The sequence below is a fragment of the Astyanax mexicanus genome, chromosome 9 (genome assembly GCF_023375975.1).
Source record: "Astyanax mexicanus isolate ESR-SI-001 chromosome 9, AstMex3_surface, whole genome shotgun sequence".
Taxonomy (NCBI): domain Eukaryota; kingdom Metazoa; phylum Chordata; class Actinopteri; order Characiformes; family Acestrorhamphidae; genus Astyanax; species Astyanax mexicanus.
The window spans coordinates 45,106,690-45,132,034 of NC_064416.1; the positions used below are offsets into that span (position 1 = coordinate 45,106,690).

At 39.4% G+C, this 25,345-nt stretch overlaps 1 protein-coding gene across 2 annotated transcripts; it reads left to right on the forward strand.

Annotated features, from left to right (window-relative positions):
* Positions 1-1,180: 1,180 nt before the first annotated feature.
* Positions 1,181-23,724, forward strand: LOC111197563 (WASP homolog associated with actin, golgi membranes and microtubules). 2 transcript variants are annotated; one of them, XM_022687027.2, is made up of 12 exons: positions 1,181-1,348; positions 2,475-2,823; positions 5,491-5,694; positions 6,665-6,838; positions 8,292-8,442; positions 8,578-8,747; positions 11,384-11,540; positions 12,194-12,378; positions 15,548-15,634; positions 15,741-15,836; positions 18,747-19,143; positions 20,294-23,724. In XM_022687027.2, the coding sequence occupies exons 2-12, from the start codon at positions 2,476-2,478 to the stop codon at positions 20,599-20,601; spliced, it is 2,277 nt and encodes a 758-aa protein (XP_022542748.2). In that variant the 5' UTR covers positions 1,181-1,348; position 2,475; the 3' UTR covers positions 20,602-23,724. The 2 variants fall into 2 exon arrangements, with proteins under 2 accessions (XP_022542748.2, XP_049339449.1); XM_049483492.1 differs by having other exon boundaries at positions 5,494-5,694.
* Positions 23,725-25,345: the final 1,621 nt, after the last annotated feature.

Sequence of the window (25,345 nt, forward strand, 5' to 3'; positions counted from 1 at the left end):
ATGGGTTTCAGGTGTGAAGATTGACCTATAAAAAGAATGGCAAATGGCAGTTGGGGTGAAGTGCATGGAAATCTCTTAGAGGCAGAACTCTTCAATCATAAGCAAAGAAGAGTCAGGCTGACATTTGCAAAAGATGAGGACTGGTGCAAGGTCATCTTCTCTGATGAGTCCAATTTTCAGAGTTGCTCATACCCTGGCCACCAAATATTTATTTTCTGGGGATCATTAAGATGTTGTTGGTAAATGTGAGATGAGCCGTTGTGTTATATTTGGTCAGCAGTGTTTTCTGTCTTGGAACTCTCCAATGGAGATAATTTTTGTCCAGTCTCTTTCTTTTTATTGAATCATTAACTGACCTTAACTGAGGTGAGTGAGGTCTGCAGTTCTTTAAATGTTGTTCTGGGTTCTTTTGGGATCTCCTGGATGAGTTCTTCATGCCCTTTTGGAGTAATTTCGGTCGGCCGGCCACTCTTGGGAAGGTTCACCAGTGTTCCATGTTTTCTCCATTAGTGAATAATAGTGAATCACTGTGGTTCGTTGGAATCCCAAAGTACCCAAGTGATTTTGAAACCTTTTCAAAACTGACAGATGTTAATGACTCTGTTTTCTCATCTGTTTTTGAATTTCTTCATATCGGGGTATAATAATGTTCCTCTTTTTTGAGATCTTTTAGCTGCTTTATGTTGTCAGACAGGTACATGCAGCCCCTTAGTAGCAGTAATGCTAGCATAACTACTCTCTGAAATTCATTTGCTGTAGAAAAATGGAAATATACAGATGGGTTTTATTTGTTTTATTAGGAAAATACTTAATTCTACTTTCCATTATTACAGGAATATCCTGGTTACATTATATTTTCTATTTTTACTTTGAGTTTTTAGCTGTTTAGCTCCATTCACCCCCATTTATTGAGGGCTCTCTAGCGGGCTCCCTCTAGCGGTTGTCTGATATATCTGATATAGCAGGGGGGAGAGAGAGGAAGGGAGTGGAAGGGCTCCATAAACAAGAGAGGAGGCAGCTGACTGTGACGTAAACTTTTAAAACTCTCGTTGTTATCATAATTATTATGAATCATTATTCATTTATTATTATTATTATTATTATTATTATTATTATTATTATTAATGCTTTAGTTGTTAATAAAAAGTACTTTTTCTTTAAGTCTCACATTTCCTTCGATTTCGACACCGTGACGTCACTCTTCTTCAACATGGCCGCGTGCGGAGTGCAAAGTGACAACAACAGATAGCAGCGCGAGCGCTACATCCGCTTTATACCGATCATAACCCTCCTATAACCCTGTAAACCCTGTAAACCCCGGCTCTACCTGCTCCTCACTCTCCCCCAGGTGAGTTCATACCCCGCGCCAGCGTGTCCGAGAGAGAGAGAGAGAGAGAGAGAGAGGGAGAGAGAGAGGGAGAGACAGAGAGAGACAGAGAGAGAGAGAGAGAGAGCTGTTTCTGAGCGTGTTTTCATCTGTCAGCTTTCTCCGTCTATCTGTCTGTCTGCCTGTGTCTCTGTCTCTGTTTCTTTCATCTTTCATTAACCCTCTGTCTCTAGCTGTCTGTCTGCCTCTCTCTCTCTCTTTTTCTCTTTCTCTCCCTCTTTCCCTCCCCCTTTCCCTCTCCCTCTCTATCTTTCATCTCTCTTTCTTACTGCTGTGTGACTTTTTCTGTCTGTCTGTCGGTTTTTCTCTGTCAGTATCTGTCTCTCTCTGTTTCTGTCTCTTATCTGTCATAAATTCTCTTTCTCGCTGTTGTCTGACTCTTTCTGTCTGTCTCTCGCTGTCTGTCTGTGAGTCTCTCTCTCTCTGTCTCTTTCATCTATCATAATTTCACTTTCTGTCTGTCTCTCTTTTATTAATCTGTCATCATTTCTCTTTCTGTCTGTGACGCTTTCTGTCTGTCTGTCTCTCTCTCTCTCTCTCTCTCTCTCTCTCTCTATGTTTGTGTTGTTCTGCTTCTCTCTATGTCTGTCTGTCCCTATGTGTGTCTGTCTGTCTCTCTGCCAAACTGTCTCTCTTTGACTTTCTGTCTGTCTCTGCTTGTCTGCCTCTCTCTCTCTCTGTCTCTCTCTCTCTGCTTCTGTCTGTCTGTCTGTATGCATCTCTTTCTTTCTGTTTCTCTCTGCCTGTCTCTCTTTCTCTGACTGTCTACTGTTGACTTTCTGTCTGTCTCTGTCTGTCTTTGTCTGTCTGTCTCTCTCTCTCTCTCTCTCTCTGCTTCTCTCTTTCTATGTCTGTCTCTCTCTCTGCTTCTGTCTGTCTGTATGCATCTCTTTCTTTCTGTTTCTCTCTGCCTATCTCTTTTTCTCTGTCTGTCTCTCTGTCTCTGTTTCTCTCCCTCTAAGTGTTTTAAAAGTAAAAAAGTCTCACACGTTTACCCCCCCCCCCTCTCTCGCTCTCTCTCTCTCTCTGTCTGTCTCTCTCTCTCTCTCTTTCTCTCTCTCTCTCTCTCTCTCTCTCTGTCTCTTAGGATGAGCAGTGTGGAGGCTGAGCGGCAGGACAGTCTGGACGGCTGGGTGGCGGTGAGGAGTGATATTTTCTCCAGCAGGGAGTTTGTGAGGCTGGAGTTTTTGGTGCAGTGGAGTGATGTGGAGGGTCAGTTTGCGGTGACCTGTAGGAGCCGTGGGACAAAGTCCAGAGCCGGTCAGCAGGGTTGGGCCACCCTCTTGTCCGCTAATGACATTATACTGACCCACCAAACCCTGACCAGCACCGCCCAGGAGCTCCAACACTGCCTACCTGACATCAGCACGTTCAACACGGTCAGGAACCTGTGGGACATGCTGTTCACCCGGCCGGACGCCCTGCAGCTGCAGGAGGTACAGCAGGACCTCTACAGTACACTGCCAAGATTACAGATTACCATAGTGTAAAGTGGTGTGAAAACGTGTTTGCCCCTTTGTGATTTATTATTTTCTGCATGTTTGTCTCTCTTAAATGTTTTAGATCGTCAAACTAATTTAAATATTATTCAAAGACAATGCATGTAAACATAAAATGAAGTTTTTATTAATAAAGGTTTTTAATACTAAGGAAGAAAAATTTCAAACCTACATGGCCCTGTGTGAAAAAGTGTTTGCTACCTAAACCCAATAACTGGTTGTGCCAAGCTTAGCAGCAACAACTCAATCAATCAATCAGTTAATTAATTAATCAATTAAGTGTTTGCAAAAACTTAAAATAATTTCGCCATTGGAGGCTTTTCAAGTATGAACAGCCTTTTTAAGGTCACTAGACCTCTTCAAAGTCTTCATTTTGTTTTTCTTCAGCCATTCAGAGGTGCACTTGCTGGTGTGTTTTGGATCATTGTCCTGCTGCAGAACCCAAGTTCCTTTCAGCTTGAGGTCACGAACAGATGGTTGCACATTCTACTTCCGGACTTTTTGGTAGACAGGATAATTCATGGTTTCATTTATTACAGCATGTCTTCCAGGTCCTGAAGCAGCAAAACAGCCTAGACCATGCAGTTCATTGGATGTTGTCATTTGTGACCTCTTGGATGAGTTGTCACTGTGCTTTTGGGGTCATTTTGGTCGGCCGGTCACTCCTGGGAAGGTTCCACCTTTTTTTCATTTTTGGATAATGGCTCTCACTGTGGTTCACTGCAGTCCCAAAACTTTAGAAATGGCTTTATAACCTTTTCCAGACTGATTTCTGATTTGTTCATGGATTTCTTTGGATATTAGCTTTGTCAGGCAGGTTCTATTTAATGTTTTCTTGATTGAGAACCGGTGTGGCCAGAATTAGATCTGGATGTGGCTTGAGAAATTGAACCCAGGTGTGATCATTTCTCTAGCCACACCCAGGCGTGAATCCGGCCACACCGGTTCTCAATCAAGAAACCACTTAAATAGGACATTTAGATCATCAAACAAATGTAAATATTAGTCAAAGACAGCACAAGTAAACACAAAATGCAGTTTAACATGAGAAAAAATGAGTAACCATAAAGGGGCAAACACTTTTTCACACCACTGTACTACTTGATATTAAACCAACATTATAGATTACTAGGGATTGTCACGATTCTCTAAATCCACGATTCGATTTTATTTCCGATTTTAAAGTCACGATTCGATTCGATTCTCGATTTTTAGATTAGTCTATGGTCAGTCATTGGTTTGATTCATCAAATTTACAATATCTTATTTCAAAAGGTGGGCTTGATATAAGTGATGCAAAGTGATACAAGTGATCTGTAATACACCACATTAGGCACTAATGTACGGTGGCCGAGAAAGCCCAACGCAGTGCAAATTGAAAAGCGCTGCAAAAGCACAAAACACATCCATCAAAATTACAACACAGGCGCAGCAAATAGAAAAACGCGCAGCAAATAGAAAAACGCGCTGCAAATAGAAGAAACGCGCTGCAAATACAACCACAACACAACGGAAGTGAGTCACAACACAATGGAATTTTCCCGGGGGACCTTAAAAGATACTGTACCAGCTAAGCTGCGTCTTCAGTAACGTCTCGGACTTCACTATGTGTACAAAGGACAATAAGTGTCAAACAAGGCGTTTTGTGAAGCAGAACTTTTAATAATATGCACACATACTTACTTTTCAGAAGCTTGTTTGCCACTTATTGTCCTTTGTATACAGCTGGTACAGCATCTTTTAAGGTCCCCCGGGAAAATTCCGTTGTGTTGTGACTCACTTCCGTTGTGTTGTGGTTCTATTTGCAGCGCGTTTTTCTATTTGCAGCGCGTTTTTCTATTTGCTGCGCCTGTGTTGTAATTTTGATGGATGTGTTTTGTGCTTTTGCAGCGCTTTTCAATTTGCACTGCGCTGGGCTTTCTCGGCCACCGTACTAATGGTCAAATTTAAATAATTTAATTAAGATATATATGTAATACCATCTAGTGTTTTTTTTGGTAGCAGCAGTGTGCATTATTAAAACAGCAATGTGCAACATAACAAAATAAATAATTAAAAAATACAGAAACAGTCATGTACAAAATAATAGAACAATTAGAGCCTTAATAAACTGAACCCTATCCTATTATAACAGATAAACATGAAAAATAAGACTTTAAGACCTTTTCTTTAATAAAGATATATTATTAACTTTATCTGAGAGAAAGGTGCTTAAGGTACCCAAACTATTAATATATTTGAGGCTAGACAAAACAACTATTTTTTATATTTTAGAGTTTTTCTTTAAGAAGTTGAGAATGTCCACATTCTCTGGAGAAAGGGCTGCTCTTTGAGCGTTGGCTACAGCGTGCTGCGCCATTTGCATAGAGCACGCATGACACCCCTATAGACACCCCTATAGATTGCTATAAATTACTATAATAGACCATAACTATACTTTTATTATACCTGTATTATGGTTAACTATAATGTGCTAGAAGTCAGGTAGTGTAGAATGCTATGTTTTACTAAAGCAGTATTATAGATTACTGTGATTTACTATACGGTGATGTACGGTTATAATGATCCGTATTCACTCCTTCACTGGGATGTCTCTGAACACAGCAGGATGTGGATGGGGTCTGCAGGCAGCTGGAGAAGTATTTTAGCGTGGCAGTGGATCTGTGTGGCAGCAGGATCGTTCTGGACACCATATACAATCTGCAGGAGGCTGAGGAGGAGGAAGAGCAGTACTATGAAGATCTGCAGGAGTTTAAGAGGAAGGCCATGGAGGAGCAGGTGGAGAGAGCCAAGGACAGAGTGAACATGGTGAGTGTGTGTTAGGTTTGGAGTAAAGGGAGTGTAGTAGAAGAGTCAGGTGATATATTGGGTTTTAAGGTATGTGTACGGGTTTTTTTTTAGTGTAATATGGTAATATGGTAATTGGTTTATATATTTTTGTTTAGATAAAAAACAGACAAAAACAGTGTTAAACAAACCAGAATATGTTTTATACTTTAGATTCTTTAAAGTAGCAGCTCCTGCTTAGATAGAGACAGCTTTACACATATTGGCTGGATTTTTTTCAGTCAGATTTATGAGGTAGAGTCACCTGAAATTCAGACTTTCAGTTAACAGCTGTGCTGAACTCATCAAGAGTTAATTACTTGGATTCCTTGCCTCTTTATTAATGTGTTTGAGCGCATCAGTTGTAAAGTTGTAAAAAGTTGTTGGTTTACAGTGAATAGCTCTATTTGAGTAATTCTCTAAATATAATCCATATTATGACAAGAACGTCTCAACTAAGTAAAAAAAATACTTTAAAAAATGAAGATCAGTCAATCCGAAACATTTCCCGAACTTTATAGGTATCCTCAAGTGCAGTCACAAAGAGCATAAAGAATTAAGATGAAACTGGCACTCATCAGGACTGCTGTAGGAAAGGAAGAACAAGAGTTTCCTCTGTTGTACAGGATAAGTTCATCAGAGTTACCAGCCTCAGAAACCACAAGTTAACAGCTCATCAGATAATCATCTAAATGCTTCTTCACAGAGTATTCTGGTTTGTTTAACACTTTTAAGTTTCTACATGATTCTTTGTGTTCCTTCATAGTCTGGATGACTTCAGAATTCAATATGGCGAAGATGGGAGCTGTGATTATTTATACTCAGCTGACTCAAACTGAAACTGAAAGTAAAAGAGATAAAGCTGGCCTCAAACAGGTCCTGTAGAGTCAAAATCATTGCGCTTGTTGACTGTGTGTGTGTGTGTGTGTGTGTGTGTGTGTGTGTGTGTTAGATTGTGCAGAGTCACCGCTCTGCTGCTGGTCTTCAGCAGCTGATGAAGGTCTATGAGGAAGAGGACGAGGCTTATGATGATTTAGTTTCTGTGGCAACTCAGTTCTACCAGCACCAGCTGCAGCCGTTCAGACAGATGAGGGAACTCAGCATGCTGTACAAAATGGAGATACAGGTACAGTCAGAACACCAGACCACACACAGTTAATCAGGCTAAATCACCCTTTCAGACCTGCCTCCATTACAGGTGACATTTTTTTTTACAAGCCAATGAAACAGTAGCTTAGCCCTGCCCACTGCACTGGAAAAAAACTCAACTCAAACAAGGCAAAGCGGTATTAGCTAATTAGCATATTTCATGTGATTTAGATGCTTTTATTGTGTTTATTTTGCTGTTAGGAACAGTTTGTGATACAAACCAATTTCAAATATAAAATAAAACTGTTACACACAGGCGTCCAATGCAACTGACATTAAAAGGAAATTACATGTTTTATTAATTCCTATATACATTTCATGTAGGAATATTAGAGTCTTCTTTTGTGCACTACAAACAAAATAAAGCATTCTTATATTTTTCCATCACTGAAAGATAGTTCAGGTCCGAAAGGGTTAAAGGATCTGATGCTCACGTCATGGTGATAGATACCACAGAGCACCTCTAGAGGTCCTGGACAGTGAGCTTGTAGTAGGTTTTTGTCTTAAAGAGCAATCAGTAGGAAATGAGACAGAGTGTGTAAAATGCCTACAGCAGTCCGATTTCAAAACACCGGAAAATTGTTGTCTCACCCACTCACTCTCCACAGACCCATAGTCCACATCACTTTAGCAAACCCAGCCGACTATCTCCAGTCAAGTACCCTCCGCCTTATTATTATTCCAGCTGCACACAGACCACTGATATTAATGCAAGCACACAATTTCTTTATTAATTTAAAATACCCATCTCTAGTAAGCTTTAAGCTTAAAGCTCTAGTAAGAAAATACTGGCAGAAGCACTGCTCACAATCTACTCTGCTGATAAGTACAGTACAGGCCAAACGTTTGGACACACCTTCTCTTTTTCAATGGGTTTTCTTTATTTTCATGACTATTTACATTGTAGATTCTCACTGAAGCATCAAAACTGTGAATGAACACATGTGGAGTTTTATATACTTAACAAAAAAAGGTGAAATAACTTTTTTTTTTTTTTTAATATTCTAGTTTCTTCAAAGTAGCCCCCCTTTGCTCTGATTACTGCTTTGCACACTCTTGGCATCATTCTCTCAATGAGCTTCAAGAGGTGGCCACCTGAAATGAAATGGTTTTCCAACAGTCTTGAAGGAAGGAGTTCCCAGAGGTGTTTATTAGCACTTGTTGCTCCTTTGCCTTCTTCACTCTGTGCTCCAGCTCACCCCAAACCATCTGGATTGGGTTCAGGTCCGGTGACTGTGGAGGACAGCTCATTTTTTGTTAAGTACATAAAACTCCACATGTGTTCATTCATAGTTTTGATGCTTCAGTGAGAATCTACAATGTAAATAGTCATGAAAATAAAGAAAACACACTGAATGAGAAGGTGTGTCCAAACTTTTGGCCTGTACTATATGTGTGTGTGTGTGTGTGTGTGTGTGGTGTGAGTGCAGAAGTCTCTGCAGACTGAGGAGCTGGGTCCTAAGCGTGTCAGTCAGTTGGAGAGCGAGGCTGAGGAGTGGAGTAAACGCGGTCAGGATGCCGTGGGGTCGATCCAGGACATCACAGTCTGCTACTTTAGCCACACATCATCTGCTCTAACAGGTCTCTCTCTCTCACACACACTCACACACACACACTCACACACACACACACACACACATCCGTATCAGTTATGAGCTATAAAATTCACGATGAAACCGCCATGGTCATGCTGTATGTGTGTGTGTGTGTGTGTAGCGATGCTGAAGCAGATGGAGAGTGACCGTAAGCGGTTCGGTTCGGCTGCGTGGGCTGTAGCAGTGCCACGACTGGACAAACTCAAGCTGCTGTCGGCTAAAGAGACCCTGCAGCACATGAGGGCCAGAGAGCTCTGCCTGAACCGCAAGAAACTCCACATCCGAGACAAGGTCAGTGCGGCGGGATGGATGGTGCGACAGGATGGAGGGGTTTGTTTTTATTTGTTTTTGTTTTATTTCTCCACACAGTCTCTGCTGGGGAACAGGTCAGGACTGCAGGGAGGCCAGTCCAGTACCCATAAACTCTTTTTCTTATTCTGTTTTTCTGTATTTAGCTAGAAAGCGTTTAGTACTTTCTTTGTTTGAAAATACATGAAGTCACGAGCTGCTCGTAAAACTGCTCTTTAACATCCCTTGCCTGCATTAGCCAAAAGATTAAATAGACGAGTGAATCAGGAAAAAATCTGTGTATCATTAGTTCAATTGATATTCAACTGAGAAGCAAAGTTGGAAAATTAAAAAACAATTAATTATTTCGTTTTTCGTTTTTGAATATAAAACCAAAAAACTAAAAACGGCTTGTATTTTCTGTTTTTCATTTGATGATCCAAACAAAAATGGGAAAATTATTTCAGAGCCAAACTTGATTTTGATTTATAAACTTGACCCATTTGTGTGCCCCGGAAGTTACTGCAACTGGAGCTCGCAGGTTTTGGATGGAGTTGAGGATGGAGAGTTTCTAAAAGCGTTGCAGTGAAAGAAGACCATATGACAACAGAAAAAAAATCTCAGCTTCAAATAGATCTGTTTCAAGATTTTATTCTCATGTATCCCAGATATCTGTTTAAAGTGATGTTACTGTATCATTTTGGAGTAATTGGATACCTCAGAGCCATGTAGGGAGCATCACAGTGCTGTTAGCCAATCAGATGGGAGACATTTGCACGTTTGCATGTCATGAATATTCATGAATAAGAGCCAAAATCCTGTCGTTCTTCCCCCACCCCCTCCTCCACTCAACTAAAACAGCCTGAAACAAAAACCGTCTCACAGGGCTTTAATTCATACTAGAGACCACTGAAAAAAAAAAAAAAAAAAAGATCTTTAATGTGATTTATTTATATTTGTTTAGAGATTAAACATTAAAAAAGACATTACTCTCTACATAATAACTGTTGTTTTTTTCATTCTTTTTTTATTATAAAGCCTCTTCTTCTGCAGCCACTCCTTTATGTAATGTATAGTACCAGTCAAACCTTTGGACACACCTCTTCTGTTATTTTACACTGTAAATTTAATATTAAATACTGTATTAAAACTATACAGGAACACATGCAGAATTATTTTGTCAACAAAAAGTGTTAAACAATCCAGAATCAGTTTTATACTTTAGATTCTCCTAAGCAGCACATTTATCTTTGAGGACAGATCTACACACTCTTGGTTTTAATCTCAGTGTCGTCATGAGGGAGAGTCACCTGGAATAGTTTTCTCAGCGTCTTGAAGTAAGGAGTTCCTGGAGGTGCTGAACAATAGTTGAAGTTCCAGATTATCCCAATTAAACCACCTCAAATCACCATCTCAGATCATCAGCTTAAGATCAGGAGATTCATGTGGAGGACTCTTTACTACGTAATTCTATATGTGTCCCTTAATAGTTTTCATGTCTTTTATATTAATCCACAGTGTAGAAAATAAATTAAATGAAGAAAAACATGGAGAATGAGAAGGTTTGTCCAAAAACCTGACTGGTTCTGTATGTTGCTCGAAGACTAGGAGGCACACTGTCCTGCATGTTTATTTTGCAGGTGTTGTGTTAAAGCAGGAAATCTACTAAAATGTGTGGATCAGGGACCTGTTTATAATCACATGATTATTTAGCTTAGTTACATTTTTCTTCATTACTAGCTCTGTCATGTTTTCTCTTTAGAATTTGTTGAACTACAGGAATAAGTGTAAATTAATAAGCAGACAAAACATAAAATATCTTGGGTTCATACTGTCTGCAATAAAAACAATAAGTCAAAATAGATTTAAGAAGCACTGCATTTCTTTATTTACACCTTTCATAACAACATACATATTCTATTAACTATTTTTTGAGTCTAGATCTCATCTCATGTATTTTATAAGGCTTTTTATATTTTAAAGAACCATTGGTTTATTTATTAGACCTTTAGAAGTTGTAAAGAATTGTTTTTTTATTTTTTTTATTAATGATTGACCTTATTTTATCAAACTTTTATTTTGTTTTATGGAAGTAGCCTATTTCTAAAAACATATACCGGTAGTTAATTTTAAAGCACTGCAGTATAGTTTATTCTACATATATCTATATAGCTTTAGATAATTTCGTTTGTTTTTTAGGATCTTAATCTGGTCTTATACATGTTTTACACTACTTTTTGCACCTTTGTTATTAGTTTTTTGTAGGCTTATTTAATGTGTTGAACATTTGGTCCCCTTTTTAAACAGTCTGTTTATTTAAGTAGATACTTTATTTATTTATTTATTTATTGAATATGTAATTTATTTCATTGAACATCCCTTAGAGAACCTTTTATAAATGATTATAAATCTTTAAATCATTTAGCAGGGTTTGTACAACTTTTATTTGATCTCACAGGTCATAGTTGTAGCTTTCTGATTATTTGTCATGGATCTTGTTCTTTAAGTAGATTGGTGTCTAGTTGTTTTATAAATTAGCTTTCATCACTGACCAATCAGTTAAATTACTTAGAGCTGTTCAGTTTCATTAATCACCACTGTGTGTGTGTGTGTGTGTGTGTGTGTGTGTGTGTGTGTAGATGGGTAGAGTGTGTGAAGGTGTGAGTGAGGTTCAGGTGTTGGAGCTGCAGTATTATGAGGCTCAGCTGGAGCTGCACGACTGCAAGTTAGAGATCCTGAAGAACGAGGAGCTGCTGCTGCTGGCACAGATACACAAACTCCAGAGACAGATTAAAGGTAACGCACACACACACAAAACACACACACACACACACACACACTTGCTAACAAACACACACTAATAAACACTCTCTCTCTCTCTCTCTTTCACCCTCTCTCTCTTAAAGCAGCACTAGGGAGGATTTTCTTGATTTTTGATCTTTTTAAAGAAGTAAAATTACAGCTTGAAACTCACTGCAGCGCTGCATTGAGGTGTAATAGGAGGAATAGCGGTGCTCTCGCGTCTGTGCCGGAGCTCCTCTGAGCTCAAACCAGACTCTGTAAGTTTTCAGAGGCGGCCGCGACCAACGCTCGCGAGAACTGCGACCTGCTTTCCGACCTTTAGTTCTAACAGTTCTACAAGGACTACTGGTTCATTCTTTACAAACTAACATACAGACACTCTGGCAGAAGCTGGAAAGAGACAGAATATGTCTGTGAAAGCCAGAAAACGAGAAAGAGAATCTAATCCGCCTGAAACATTTATTACATTCTACAACTGTAGGGGGAGCCCACGAGCACAAAATCTCAATCCTACCTAGTGGAGCTTTAAATGATTCTGATCTTAAGAGAAAATGTGTTTTAGTTTTGCAAAACAGATCTGCTGAGTTTCTCATTGATTGTGTGTGTGTGTGTTTGTGTGTGTGTGTGTGTGTGTGTGTGTGAGACAGAGATGAAGGAGGAGGTGGTGTATTATGACACGTGTGAAGACCCTGCGGAGCTGCAGTGTGTTCAGACTGACTCCACCCACGCTGACAGTAACTCCTCCCACTCTCAACTAACCCAGCAGCTCCTGCAGCTGGAAAGAAAAAGAGCAGCAACATCAACCCTCAAAGCTAAAGTCAGGACCAGAAAGGTACACACACACACACACTGTATACACACACTCTTTATTATGTGGAGTTGACCCTTAGAACTGATTTACTGATCCAGTGGTCTAAAGTGCTGCCACTATGAGCAGGAGGTCGCAGGTTTGAACCCCCACTCTTGCAGCTTTACCATCAAGCTGCCGGCGCTCAGAGGGAGCACAATTGGTCCTGCTCCCTCCGGGTGGGTAGATGGCGCTCTCTCCCCACATCACTCCTAGAGTGATGTCCGCAGCACAGGACGTCTGTGAGCTGATGTATCAGAACCGAGTCGCTGCGCTTTCCTCCGAGCGCTAGCGCTGTGATGCTGCTCGGTAATGCTGCGTCAGCAGCAGCTCGAAAAGAAGCGGTGGCTCACTTCACATGTATCAGAGGAAGCATGTGCTAGTCTTTATCCTCCTGGTGTGTTGGGCAATACTAGTGATAGGGGAAGTCTGGGTATTTTGGCCATGTTAATGGTAAAATTTTGAAATAAAATTATTTAAAAAAAGAACTGATTTACTATAATAGATATTTATTTTCTGCTGCTTATAATAACAACACATATAATAATAAAGAGGTCTTTCACAAAATGATGAGAAAAACACTTTTATTTATTTATTTATTTTAGTCTAAATATATAAAAATGTCTAGTGCAAAATAAATACTTGATAAAAATGTGCAAGTAAAGTAAAAACTATGTAAAGTAGTGCGCACACCATACCTTGCTTTAGTTTACTGATCGGGTCATTTACTGATATTATTATTTGGTTTGAAACATCATATAAATATGTTATAAATAATATTGGTTGGGGAAAAGCAAATTGCAGGGATTTTTTGGTTGTGGAGAAAGTTCTATTTTTAAAACTTTGAGGAATCAGTGGCAATTGTGACATCATGTGATTTACTCAGAGACCTTAAAGTTAATATACAGCTGATTACGTGTTTTGAGCAAGTCAGTGGAAATAATGAAAGAATAAAACAAGGATCTATGAAGGAGATCTTATTTTTTAGGTGTTTTTTCCCCTCAATGAATTTCTTGCAGATGCTTAACTGCCATTTTTTGAAAGAGTAAGTTCCACCCTTTTTAACCATATATGGATTATGTTTATGTGTGAAGGAATTTCTGAGTAATTAAGCTGAGAACAGAAGCTGCAATTTTGGACATTGGCATATGATTGTAAATATCTGTAAAAATCATGATGTAACAAATATGTGATAAATAACACAACAACAATTTCATAACTTGTATTTTTTTTTCTAGAAATCAGTTTAGAACTAGTTCTATGAATTGTAAAACATTTAATTAAAGCATTTAAAGTGTTAAAATGGTTAAAACAGAGCTGTAAAAGCAGAAAACTCACTTTTAAAAGGACCTACTTTTATCTCCAGCCCTAACACAGCACTAATGTATTCCCAGCACTAATGAACACTGTAGTGATGCTCAGTAGTTGTATGTCACTCAGGAACCTTACGAGTTAAAATGATGTGTTAGGATACACAGACAGCAGCACACTGTTATTCACACTGTGTCCACAGGGAGGCACCAGCGCTCCTCCACTCAGTGTGTGGAGGATTAAAACTTCCAGGAGTTCAGTGTCCGTGTTTAATATGGTGTTGTAAGGCATCAAAAATTTAAAGACATACATGTGATTTTTTTTTTTAGTCATTTAGTCATAAAGATTGTAATTGACCTGTGACTTTGATTGTGAAGGCTGATCAAAAACCGGAAGGGCCACACAGCACATTAAAAAAACAGAACCATTGTGAGGGATCCAGACAAAAAAAATTCCATCCCGGGACGATAAAATAGCACACGGGACAAGACTAAAACTCTTTTGGGACACTTTTGGGGCAGAGAATTTACATGCAGTAAAACCGGTTAAAGGCAGTGTATGAGGAGATCACCAGTGATGGCATAGTTACTTTGAAAAAATACTGATGACCCCTTTAAAAAGTAACTTACACACACAGTTACATTACACACACACACACACACACCCCTGTTACAGCCAGTTTTGCCAAATTCACTTTACAGAGACTTGGATTATTAACTTTAATCTGATTAATGAATTTAAATAGTAATTCATTAGGTGATTAGTTACTGAACAAAATGCCAGACTAGAGTAACAGGTTAATGACATCACAGGAGAACACCTACTGGATTAAATGTAACTGGAATTTGTAATCATGCTTAACACAGAGTTTATTTAAGGATAAAATGTCCCTCTTTTCAAAATAAAGCAAATCAGCTTTCTGGGAACACGTGGCAGTAGTGGGGAAACAATTGTTTCCAAAAGGAAACAATTGTGGTTGAAGGATCGCCATGTTAGTCAACTGTGGAGTGCTGTTAAATTTTTCAGAATGCCACAATACAACATTCGGTATTTTTTTATTTGTACATTAAAACAAAACCAAATTGGTAACACACAAATCAATAATAATATATAAGGAGAGGCTGAGCAACACACATAATGGATAATGTATAATCTAGACTAAATTAAATATTTTCAGCTTGTTTTGCTTTAACATCTTTAATAAAAATATGTTGTCCACTATGTCGCTCTCCATTATGTTCTTTATTGCAAGGCAAAAGCACAGTGCTTGATTGTGACTGTGAATGAGATTGTGACCAAATGTGTTTGTGACATAGTCACATTCACACAGTCACAAATTGTGAATGTGAGAGTGCATTGCACAGCATGGTTTATGGCATGTCTTTTCTATTGTAACAGCGGGAAAAGTATGCTTTGTGTTTCTTGAAACGTGCAAAAGGCATGTGCTAATTCTCTTAATTAATCATGGCTGTGTTTTGGTGTAACATGAAATAAACCAATCAGCGTGTCAATTGTCATTCCCTTTAAGAGCCAGGTGCCCTCTGACTGTGGTGGATTGCCATTTTAACGGGGCAGGGCTTCTGCACTTCTCAGCAGAGTTTTTCATTGCCAAGATCAGTGTAGATATATTCACAAGCACTGTTGCTATTTAAAAGACGCAGACGGAAGGTGTGAAAATAGACTGTTTGCAGGGTGTAAGATAGCAATGAGCATCGCAACCTGCCTTTCCACAGGGTATAAATAAAGACCTATGAATTATTGCGCTTATGGTTGTGACAGTGGTTATGATTGTGATTGTGATTGTGACTGTGATTCTGATTGTATCTGATTGCGCTGACTGTAGGAGAGCTGTATAAAGGCGTGGGAGCTCCAGCAGGGGGCAATGCAACAGAAAACCAATCAGCATCATCAGCACCATTCAGTACACCTGGTGAGTCACTATGGCAACCTTCACCTACATACACACCCACTGCAGTCAGCACTTCTAACTTTGAGTGTGTGTGTGTGTGTGTGTGTGTGTGTGTGTGTGTGTGTAGAAACGGGAAAAGAGGAGGGAGGAGGAGGAGAGGAAGAAGGAGTGGGTGGAGCTGGAGAGAGAAAAAACACTCAGCAGACTGCGCTCCTTCAGAGAGGTAATTACCCACAATGCTCGCTTCCCCAGATACACTTAACCACCCACTGTGTGTGTGTGTGTGTGTGTGTGTGTGTGTTAGTGTGTTATTTTTATTCAAATCAGCATCAGATTTTAGGGCTCAGACGTGAGGACTTGCTGCTTGTGTGTGTGTGTGTGTGTGTGTGTGTGTTCAGTACTGTGTGTTCACTACAGTGATTCAGGTGAGCTGTAGTTGGAACTGAACACATCCATACAGTGTCTGAGGTTCACATAGAAGAAAGTCAGCATCCCCTGAATTTTTAACTATAACTAAACATATTGACTTGTTTATTTGGAGATATTTTATATTTTTATAGAGGTTTTACAGTCAACCATACTGCTGAAATACATGCAATATAAACACTGTGCACACAAACACACACTGTGTAGATGAAAGTATTGGCACACCCCATTTAATTACTGAATTTAGGAGTTTTATTCACTTCCATTACAATAGATGTATAAAATCAGTGACCCATCCATGCAGTCGTTCTTTACAAACATTAGAGAAGTGTGGGTGATTCCAAAGAGCTCACTGTAGTCGAGTGTGGCGCTGTAATCAGATACCATTGCTGCAACAAGTGAGTAGGTACAATTTATTCTTTCCCAGATATTCCACTATTAGCCTGTTAGGGCTCAGCCAGTTCCCGCAGCGGCCACCAGAGGCCGCCATAAACCCACCAAGGTGGTAAGAAGGGAACCGGCTGAGAGTTCATTAGAACAGGGATCATTAAGGCCACCTGAAGCCAATAACGTGTCATCAGCCTCAGCTGTGGTACCGTCTTTAAAAAGGCGAGCTTCCAGCAGACTGATGTCGCAGACTTCATGCCCTGTGACCGGTAAACGGTAGCTCCACGGAGCAAAGCTGAAAAGAAAAAATAAAAGAAAGCCTGCAAGGATGAAAAGAAAAGAAATAAAAGAGAGCTTGCAAAGCTGAGAAAAAAGAAAAAGAAAAAGAAAGCTTGCAAAGCTGAAAAGAAAAAAAATATATAAAAGAAGAAAGCCTGCGAGGCTAAAAAGAAAAAAAAATAAATAAAAGAAATAAAGCTTGCAAAGCTGAAAAGAAAAAATAAATAAACACATAAAAGAAGAAAGCCTGCAAGGCTGAAAAGAAATAAAAGAAAGCTTGCAAGGCTGAAAAGGGAAAAAGAAAAGGAAGAAAAGAAAACAAAATAAGAGAACAGAAAATAAAAGAAAGCTTGCCAGGCAAGAAAGAAAAGATAAGGGAAAGCCTGCAAGGCTGAGGAGAAAAGAAAATAATTAAATTTTCTTGAATTTCTGTTACTATTTCTGTCTTTATTTTATTTCAAACAGAGGCATTATTTAGTTAGCTTTGTTGCGCCGAAAGGGCATTCTCTTGTTTATTTTCCCCTTTTTCTTTGATGCACACATAATTATAGTAAAACCCTTTTCGTTATATCTCCGCACTTGGCTCCTCCCACACCCCTACCATGACATTAGCCACTATTAGGTGGTATTGAAAAGTACTTCTGTCAGCTTTAACATGATAACACACATAATTATTTAAAATAAATAAATAAATACTGTGGTAATAATCAATAATAATAATTAACAATTGCAAATTTAAAAGTTTTCACCTGCCAAAACACTCGCTCCACCTCTCAGACACTCGTCTGAATGGTAGGGTCATGTGTCTGTCATTTGCCTCATCAGTAATTAATGAATCCTTCATATGTTTATAGTGAAACTGACCAATGGACACTCAGGAAAATGGCTAAGGACACTCCCACCACATTAGAAAACTGTTCATCACATCAAAGAAAGAGGGGTGTGTGGATAGTGTTAATAGTTTACAGCTGCTGGAGTTTGTGTAGTGTTTTATAAAAGCAACAGTAAAGCATGAGTGATTCTGATTACTTTATTTTTCACTGCTGGATGTTAATCTACACAGATTTCTCTCCTGAAAACTGTTTATTTGGGTGAGTAAAGCACTTCAGTTTATTTACAATAAGCTTAGATTTCCAGATTTCTACTAAGGCTAGGTGCAGCAGCATTAGCATTAGTGGCTAACCGCTAGCACTAGCCACAGTTAGCGGCTAATGCTGTACGACATCCCTACACGAGTAAGCCAGGGCGTCATTAGTTAGTGGTTTATCCTACGTAGCTTGTTTTAACACAGTAAGCGCACAGACTACAGTCTGATATACTCACCTCTGAATGGCAAAAAAAGCTAGCGCTTAGCACGGTTAGTGACTAATGCTAATACTGCTCCAGCAGTGGTAGCCGAGGTTAGCAGCAGACTACAGTCCAATATATTCGCCTTAGAACGGTAGTTGCTTTACTACTTCTACTTACTAAATTCATACATAAGGTGCACTGGATAATAAGGCACACATTATAGGTTTTTTGGGGAAAATATAAGGATTTTTAAGTGCACTTTATTGTGAAAAAAGGTTTATTACTGTCCTCCTATCAAAATATAGGGAAATACCAGCATTATCATTTTTAAGTTATGATTTTATTCAAGATTATTCACAGACTAGTTGTAAATTTTTAAATAATTGACACCACTTATATAAATGTTATTTAATTTCGCCTAATCTAACATTGATTTTTTTTATTTACATTTAAATGCCCACTATTAAAATATTAAGTCTTAATAAGAAGAGGGATTAAAAAGTTAATATTTTAACTTTGTAATTAAGCCATTTTTTTATTGATTGATCATACAGTTAAAAAGTGAAAGTGGTTAGGAACCACAGCAACTCAGCCAAGCAGTGTCTGAGCATGTAAAGATACAGAGTATGTGTCATAAAAATTTGGACACACCTTCTCATTCAGTGGTTGTTTTTATTTCTTTCTTTTTTATTAATTTTTTACATTGTAGATTTACACACATACGTGTGTGTGTGTGTGTGTGTGTGTTTAGAAAAAGGTTGGTCAGTACGTGGTGAAGGCCCCTCGCTCCAAGCCGAAGCCTCCTGATGCAGACGATTCATCCCAGCCGATGTCAATCATCTCTCTGACCCCTCCCACTGATGGAGTCTCTACAAGCCCCGCCCCCAGGGCGAGAGGAATGGGGCCAGGGCAGAAGCAGAAAGATATCCCTGTACAAATACTCTTACCTCCAGGAGCGGGACCAGCCATGCCAGAGCAGACATTCACCCCTCCAGTTCTGCCCCCGCCACCTCCACCTCCACCTCCCCCTCCACCACCACCTCCTCCACCCCCTCCTTTCTCTGTACCTCTCCTGGACGCTCCACCACTTCCACTCAGTGACAAACAACCTGCTCCATCTCCAAAGAACACTCTGCAGGACTGTGCAGGTATTAGTATTAATTACTATTAATACATTAGGGAAAATAAGTATTTGCCTCTGAAGTTTTTTTTGTTTTTGCTTTTTTATCGTATTTTAATATCAGAGAAAGGTATCTTTTTAAATTCGGTTTTATTTATTAAAAGAAAAAAAAAATGTCCAAACCAACCTGGCCCTGTGTGAAAAGGTATTTGCCTTCTAAACCTAATAAAACTCGGATGCGCCACCCAATCAAGCTTTACTGATAACTGGTAATGCATCTTTTACATCTCTGTGGAGGAATTTAGTTCCACTCTTCTTTACAGAAATATTTTAATTCAGACACATTGGAGGATTTTCCATCATAAACATCCTGTTTAAGATCATCCACATCATCTCAATCAGTCAGACTTTAACTAGACCCTCTAAATCTCCATTTAGTTTTTTTTTATAAGTCATTTAGAGGTGAATTGGCTGCAAACCCAAGTATCACTCTACCACCACCATGTTTTTACGTTAAGTATGTTCTTTTCTGAAATTATATGTTAGTTTTACACCAGATGTAACAGGACACACACACCTTTCAAACCATTCCAATTTTGTTTTGTCAGTCCACAAAATATTTACCCAAAATCCTGGGGATCTTCAAGATGTTTATTGGCAAATGTGAGACATGCCGTTGTCTTCTTTTTGGTCAGCAGTGATTTACTTATAATTGAATCATTAACAACACTGACCTTAACAGCAGCTCTTTAGATGTTGTTCTGGGTTCTTTTGGGACCTCCTGGATGAGTTCATCATGCCCTTTTGGAGTAATTGTGGTCGGCCGGTCACTCCTGGGAAGGTTCACCAGTGTTCCGTGTTTTCTCTATGAATAATAGTGAATCACTGTGGTTTTCTGGAGTCCCAAAGCTTTAGAAATGATTTTGTAACCTTTTGCAGACTCATAGATGATCAGTGACTTTTTGTTTACTCATCTGTTTTTGAATTTCTTCAGATTAGAGCATAATGTGCTGCTTTTTGAGATCCTTTTATTCTTGCTTCATTTTGTCAGACAGGTTCTATTGAAGTGAATTCTTGAAACCTGTAAGGGTGCAAATACTTTTTCACGGCACTGTATATTGGGAAATATCAAAATACAGTTTGTTGTGATCATGATTACTCTTAATTATTGATTTCAGGCTCGATGGACTCTGTTCTAGCATCTCTGCAGAGGGGGAAGGTCCGCCTGCGTAAGGTCACCCCCAACGCCACCGCCACAGAGACCCCCAGCATCAGAGACAACCTGCTGTCAGCCATCCGCCTGGGCGTGACCTTAAAGAAAACCCCGACCCCTGCTGGCCCCACCCCTTCCAGAGACTCCGAACTGGAACAGAGCATCAAAGCGGCGATGCTAAGGATGAAGAGGGTCTCGAAGGATAGCGATGATGAAGATGACGATGACAACGATACATTTCCTGAGGCCCAATCAGGAGACTGGGATAGCTAAGAGTGTAAACACACACACATATATATGTGGGTCTTTGAGTGAATCAGCAGGTTATGTCTGGATGTTAACTATATTAATTGCAGTTCTAAAGATCTGAATGTGGGATAAAGCCTTAAACTGTGATTTCTATGTAGTTTTAACCAATACTGTTCTTCCATAGTGGCACAAATACACTACTGTTCAAACATGTGGAATCAATGTTTTGAATAACGTTAAACCAGTTGTTTTATTGCAGATAAAACTGTCAAATTATTTAGATTCATGCCAAATATTTGCTGGGTGTCTGCAGCTGATCAGCAATCACTTGCCAATGACTCAGCGAGCATCAGGAGGTCCCTGATTTACCTCCAGGAAGGTTTGAAAAACTAAGCTAAAATCTGGCATTACAGAACAATATGCTCTTCTTTTTTTTTGTCCAAATATGAATAAAAGCACAGAAGAAGAGAAATCACTTCTGGACTTTTAGAAATGTAAACTAACCCTGTTTAGACTGGTACAGGGCCAGGAGTGAAAGAAAGTTGCGTTTTTAAATCCACGATAGGTGGAACAACAGGCATGGATGGACATGTTATCCAGAAAAGGGGAAAGTGCTTTTCCAAAATGGACCAACATGTAGGATCTTTGGGTTCCGTCCTTGCGTTCTCACTGGCGGATGACAAATCACTTGTGTCGCCCTACATTTGCTTCCTGTGGGTGTGTTCGAGGCTGTTCGCTCGGCATGGCCGGTTAGCATGCTAGTAAGCTACATATCTGTCCATCCACTACTTTCTTCCAAATTTAATTGTTCTCCAAATCCTGCGCATTTGTAAAAAAATCTATCATATAAAATGGAAAGAGCAGAAACAACAGTTATAAAGGTGTTTTCACACCAGCACTATTTTGCCTGGTTAAAACTGACTTGTGACTGTTTCGTTTGTACCCTTAGCAGGTGTGGAAACAGCAATCGCACTCGGGTACAGATAAGAACAATCGCACTAAAACCCGCTAGAGGAGGTGGTCTCAGTCCAGTTCCAAACTAACTCTGATGAGATCAATAATCCGGCCTTGATTTGACCCAACAATCAAATATACTCCTTTTATTTGAGCTAAGCAGCTGTTCAGGTGCAGTTTAACCTGATTTATTAGCCCGATAATGCTGTTTATCACAGCTGTGTACATATGAACGCTGTCTCTGCTGCTGCTCCATGCTGATAACACACACTAGTGTGCACTACTCGCAGCAATGCTACTCTGTTTACTATGCGGACATCTGTTCTGCACTCATTGAAAACCCTGAAAAAGTTTGAAAGTGCAGCTTCCAATTTTTTTAGCTTCACACTGCACAGATATAAACGCTGTAACACAGCATCTTCTCACTATATTTATTTTCTTGCTCCCGCTGGGGATATGAACAAAGTACTATATGGTAGGAATCAGAAGTTGACAGAGCAGAAGGTGGGGATCTCAGTCTCCTGTCTGTGATTGGTCTGAAAAATTTGTTCAGCCAATCGGAGTAGAAGATTGCTTTATTGTGTCATAATTTGTCTGCAAAGTTGAGAAAATGATTTGAAGCATTTTTATCATTCTGTCTATTATGAATTGAACACAATTTAAATAGTAGGTTTTCGAATTCTACAATATATGGTAAAACTCAGAGTTACAGTTATATATAGAGATATGATCGCCGGTTCGAGTCCTGTTCATGTAGCTTGCCGTCGGCTACCAGAGCCCCGAGAGAGCACAATCGGTCTTGCTCTCTCTGGGTGGGTACAGTAGATGGAGCTCTTTCCCCTCATCACTCCTAGGGTGATGTGGATCAGCACAAGGCTGCGTCTGTGAGCTGATGTATCAAAACCGAGTCGCTGCGCTTTCCTCCGAGCGTTAGTGCTGTGACGCTACTCGGCAATGCTGCATTAGCAGCAGTTCAAAAAGAGGCGGAGTCTGACTTCACATGTATCGGAGGAGGCATGTGTTAGTCTTCAGCCTCCTGGTGTGTTGGGGCATCGCTAGTGATAGGGGGAGTCCTAATGAGTGGGTTAGGTAATTGTCCGTGCTAAATTGGGGAGAACATGGAAAAAATTAGAAAAAATAAATAAATAAATTAAAATAGATGGAGATATGTGTCTGGTGCACATTATCATTATACATTATACACTGCTATGCCATGGGTCAATGAACAGGAACTAGTACAATATGCAAGTGGATGTGGTGATTTCTGCCAGAGTGGCTTGTCTGTGTGCATGGACAATTCTAGCCAGACACTGCTGGTCACAATCATTACCACTACGACTGCCCTGTCCACTGTGGGCAATAATGCCTATTATAACATTTTCCTGGTGCACAGTAGACACTGTACACAACTTCCGGAAAAAAAGAAACGTCTTATCCGTCTCCACCAACTCTCAGGCATTGTACCTACTCGCGTGATAATTCACGCTGGCTTGCCACAGTCACGCTGGCCAGTGTTTAGCCACACTCACAAAATTACACCTCACAACTTATACAGGTGTGGGCATTTCCCTTATGGCATGTGATCAAAATATTAAATGAAACTGATTGCACATTGAAGAATGTATTATCTGACGAGACATTGCACACGTTTGTACAGTAGTGTTGTTGTAAATGAAGTTAAAAGAAGTTTGAATGAGATGAAAATCTGTGGGAACTCTGGAACTCTGGGTAATGCTGTTCCTAATCAATCTATCAGACAGTAAGGAAATTCTCTACATTGAGCTTCATATTAAATCACAGCCTGTTTTACTGGGGTTTTGTTTTCTGTGTAGCACTTAATAATGTACATGTGCACTGAGAGAAAGAAAGTGTGTTTGTGTATAAATATATGTGTGTGTGTGTGTGTGTGTGTGTGTGTGTGTGTAGACAGCGACTGTATGGGATTATATATTAGAACTACTGGAGTTTGTTAATGCAATTTATTAATAATAAGATGTTTTGCAGCAGTTTACCTCAAACTAGACACACACACACACACACACACACACTTCTGCCTTATGATGATACTACAGAGCATTTCCAGTGCGCTTGCGGTTACTGGACTGTGATCTGAGTTCTGCGGGTTCTGGCTGCTCTTTGCTTTATTTTACTTTGTTTAGAAGATCTAATTTGATTAAATGCGCTGAAGTGCCACACCTTCACATGTGCTTTTCTTATTTTGCTCATTGGTTTGTGTTTATGATTTTAGGGGAGATGAGCTAGAATGAATATGAGATACAACTAGGTAGGCCTGTCATGATAATTACATTATTGATTTATTGTGCAATACATGGACGGTACCTCAATTATCAACCACTCCTGGGCCTCACTAGTAATAGGGGGAGTCCTAATGAGTGGGTTGGGTAATTTATTATTTTTGCATGACTGGGCTTTAATATAGGTTTGCGAGTAACTGTATTGTTAGGAGTACATATACAAAAAACACTACTAAGCCTTTAAATTTAGGTATTGACTAGTATTGGATTTACTTTGTCCCACAAAATTACACAATATATGGAGAAATCGGACTTCATTATCTGAAAAATGTTAAAGAATGTAAACAATAGACCTTAAAAATAGATACGTTAACAAATCTTTAACGATTTTAATAAATAGTTCCATTAACACTATAAACAAATGTAAAATACTTAGTGTTTAAGTATTCAAAGAGATATTTCTCAAAAGTTCAATTGCACAAGTTAGATGCAAGTTTGATATAAATTTACTATATGTTATTCCTGAAGCCATTAGAGGCATTAAAGAATTTAAATCAGCTACAATTCCCTTCTTTCTCCAGTTATCAAACACGTTCAAATCATCATTTAGGGTACAGTATTAATATATTTTAAAGGGCTGTAGTTACTGCTCTATTTTACAGGGATAAAAACACTCATACAGTAAAAACAACAGCAGGAGGTGTTCTGATTTCTCTGCAGAATGTAGTTAGTCCAGCGTTTGAATCTTTTCTTTGATGGTTCTGTTCCGCACGGCGCTCCACAGGGCCTCTAGTGGTGTGGCGGTATGAGAGAAACACACACCGGTTCTAGTTCACCCCACTGTATATTGAATGAACCGGTATACTGCCCAGCACTACCTACTTAAAAGTCAATGTCGCTTAGTAAAGCTACAGACATATCACAGCAAATTTTCAGTCAGATATTTGTATATGCTGTCAAAGACTACTCTATTGGCTATTGGGACTGCTTGTAAAATGAATGACAATCAAATAAACTATGCAATGGAGAGTCCAATATGCCCATCTCTAGTACTCTAGTGGTTGTGGCAAATTACCTTGCTATGGTTAAAGCAGCCTTACTGAAGCTCAGTGATTACCTGTTCAGCAGAAAAATATCCAGCTCATCTATTTCTATGGGATTTGTTGGTGTGATGTTGTGTCCTATGCCTGGCCACCCTGAGTGTGGAAATGGGACTGAGGGAATGACAGTGGGCAGATTCAGAGGCCACAATTCACCCAGATTACTGTGACACCCCCCACAGTTCAAATAAGAACACACTAGCTGAAGCTGACAGTGAACCTAATATCTGATGATATTAATGGTCCTTAAATGGTTAGATCTTTTATGTTTTTTAAATGTGCTATAATGCACATTATAGCCTGGAGTAATCTACAGCGGTTGGACAATTAAACTGAAACACCTGGTTTTAGGCCACAATAATTGTCTCGACGGGCAGATCTGGTGGAAACTGTTCATGTAGCTTGCCAATGGCTACCGGAGCTCTGAGAAAGCACAATTGGCCTTGCTCTCTCTGGGTG

What these genes read in the sequence shown, in the direction of transcription:
- LOC111197563 (XM_022687027.2), top strand. Translation starts at nt 2,476, where the DNA reads ATGAGCAGTGTGGAGGCTGAGCGGCAGGACAGTCTGGACGGCTGGGTG. An exon ending in TGTACAAAATGGAGATACAG is followed by an intron (nt 6,839 to 8,291) that starts GTACAGTCAGAA and finishes GTGTGAGTGCAG; the next exon opens with AAGTCTCTGCAGACTGAGGA. An exon ending in CTAAAGTCAGGACCAGAAAG is followed by an intron (nt 12,379 to 15,547) that starts GTACACACACAC and finishes CGCTGACTGTAG; the next exon opens with GAGAGCTGTATAAAGGCGTG.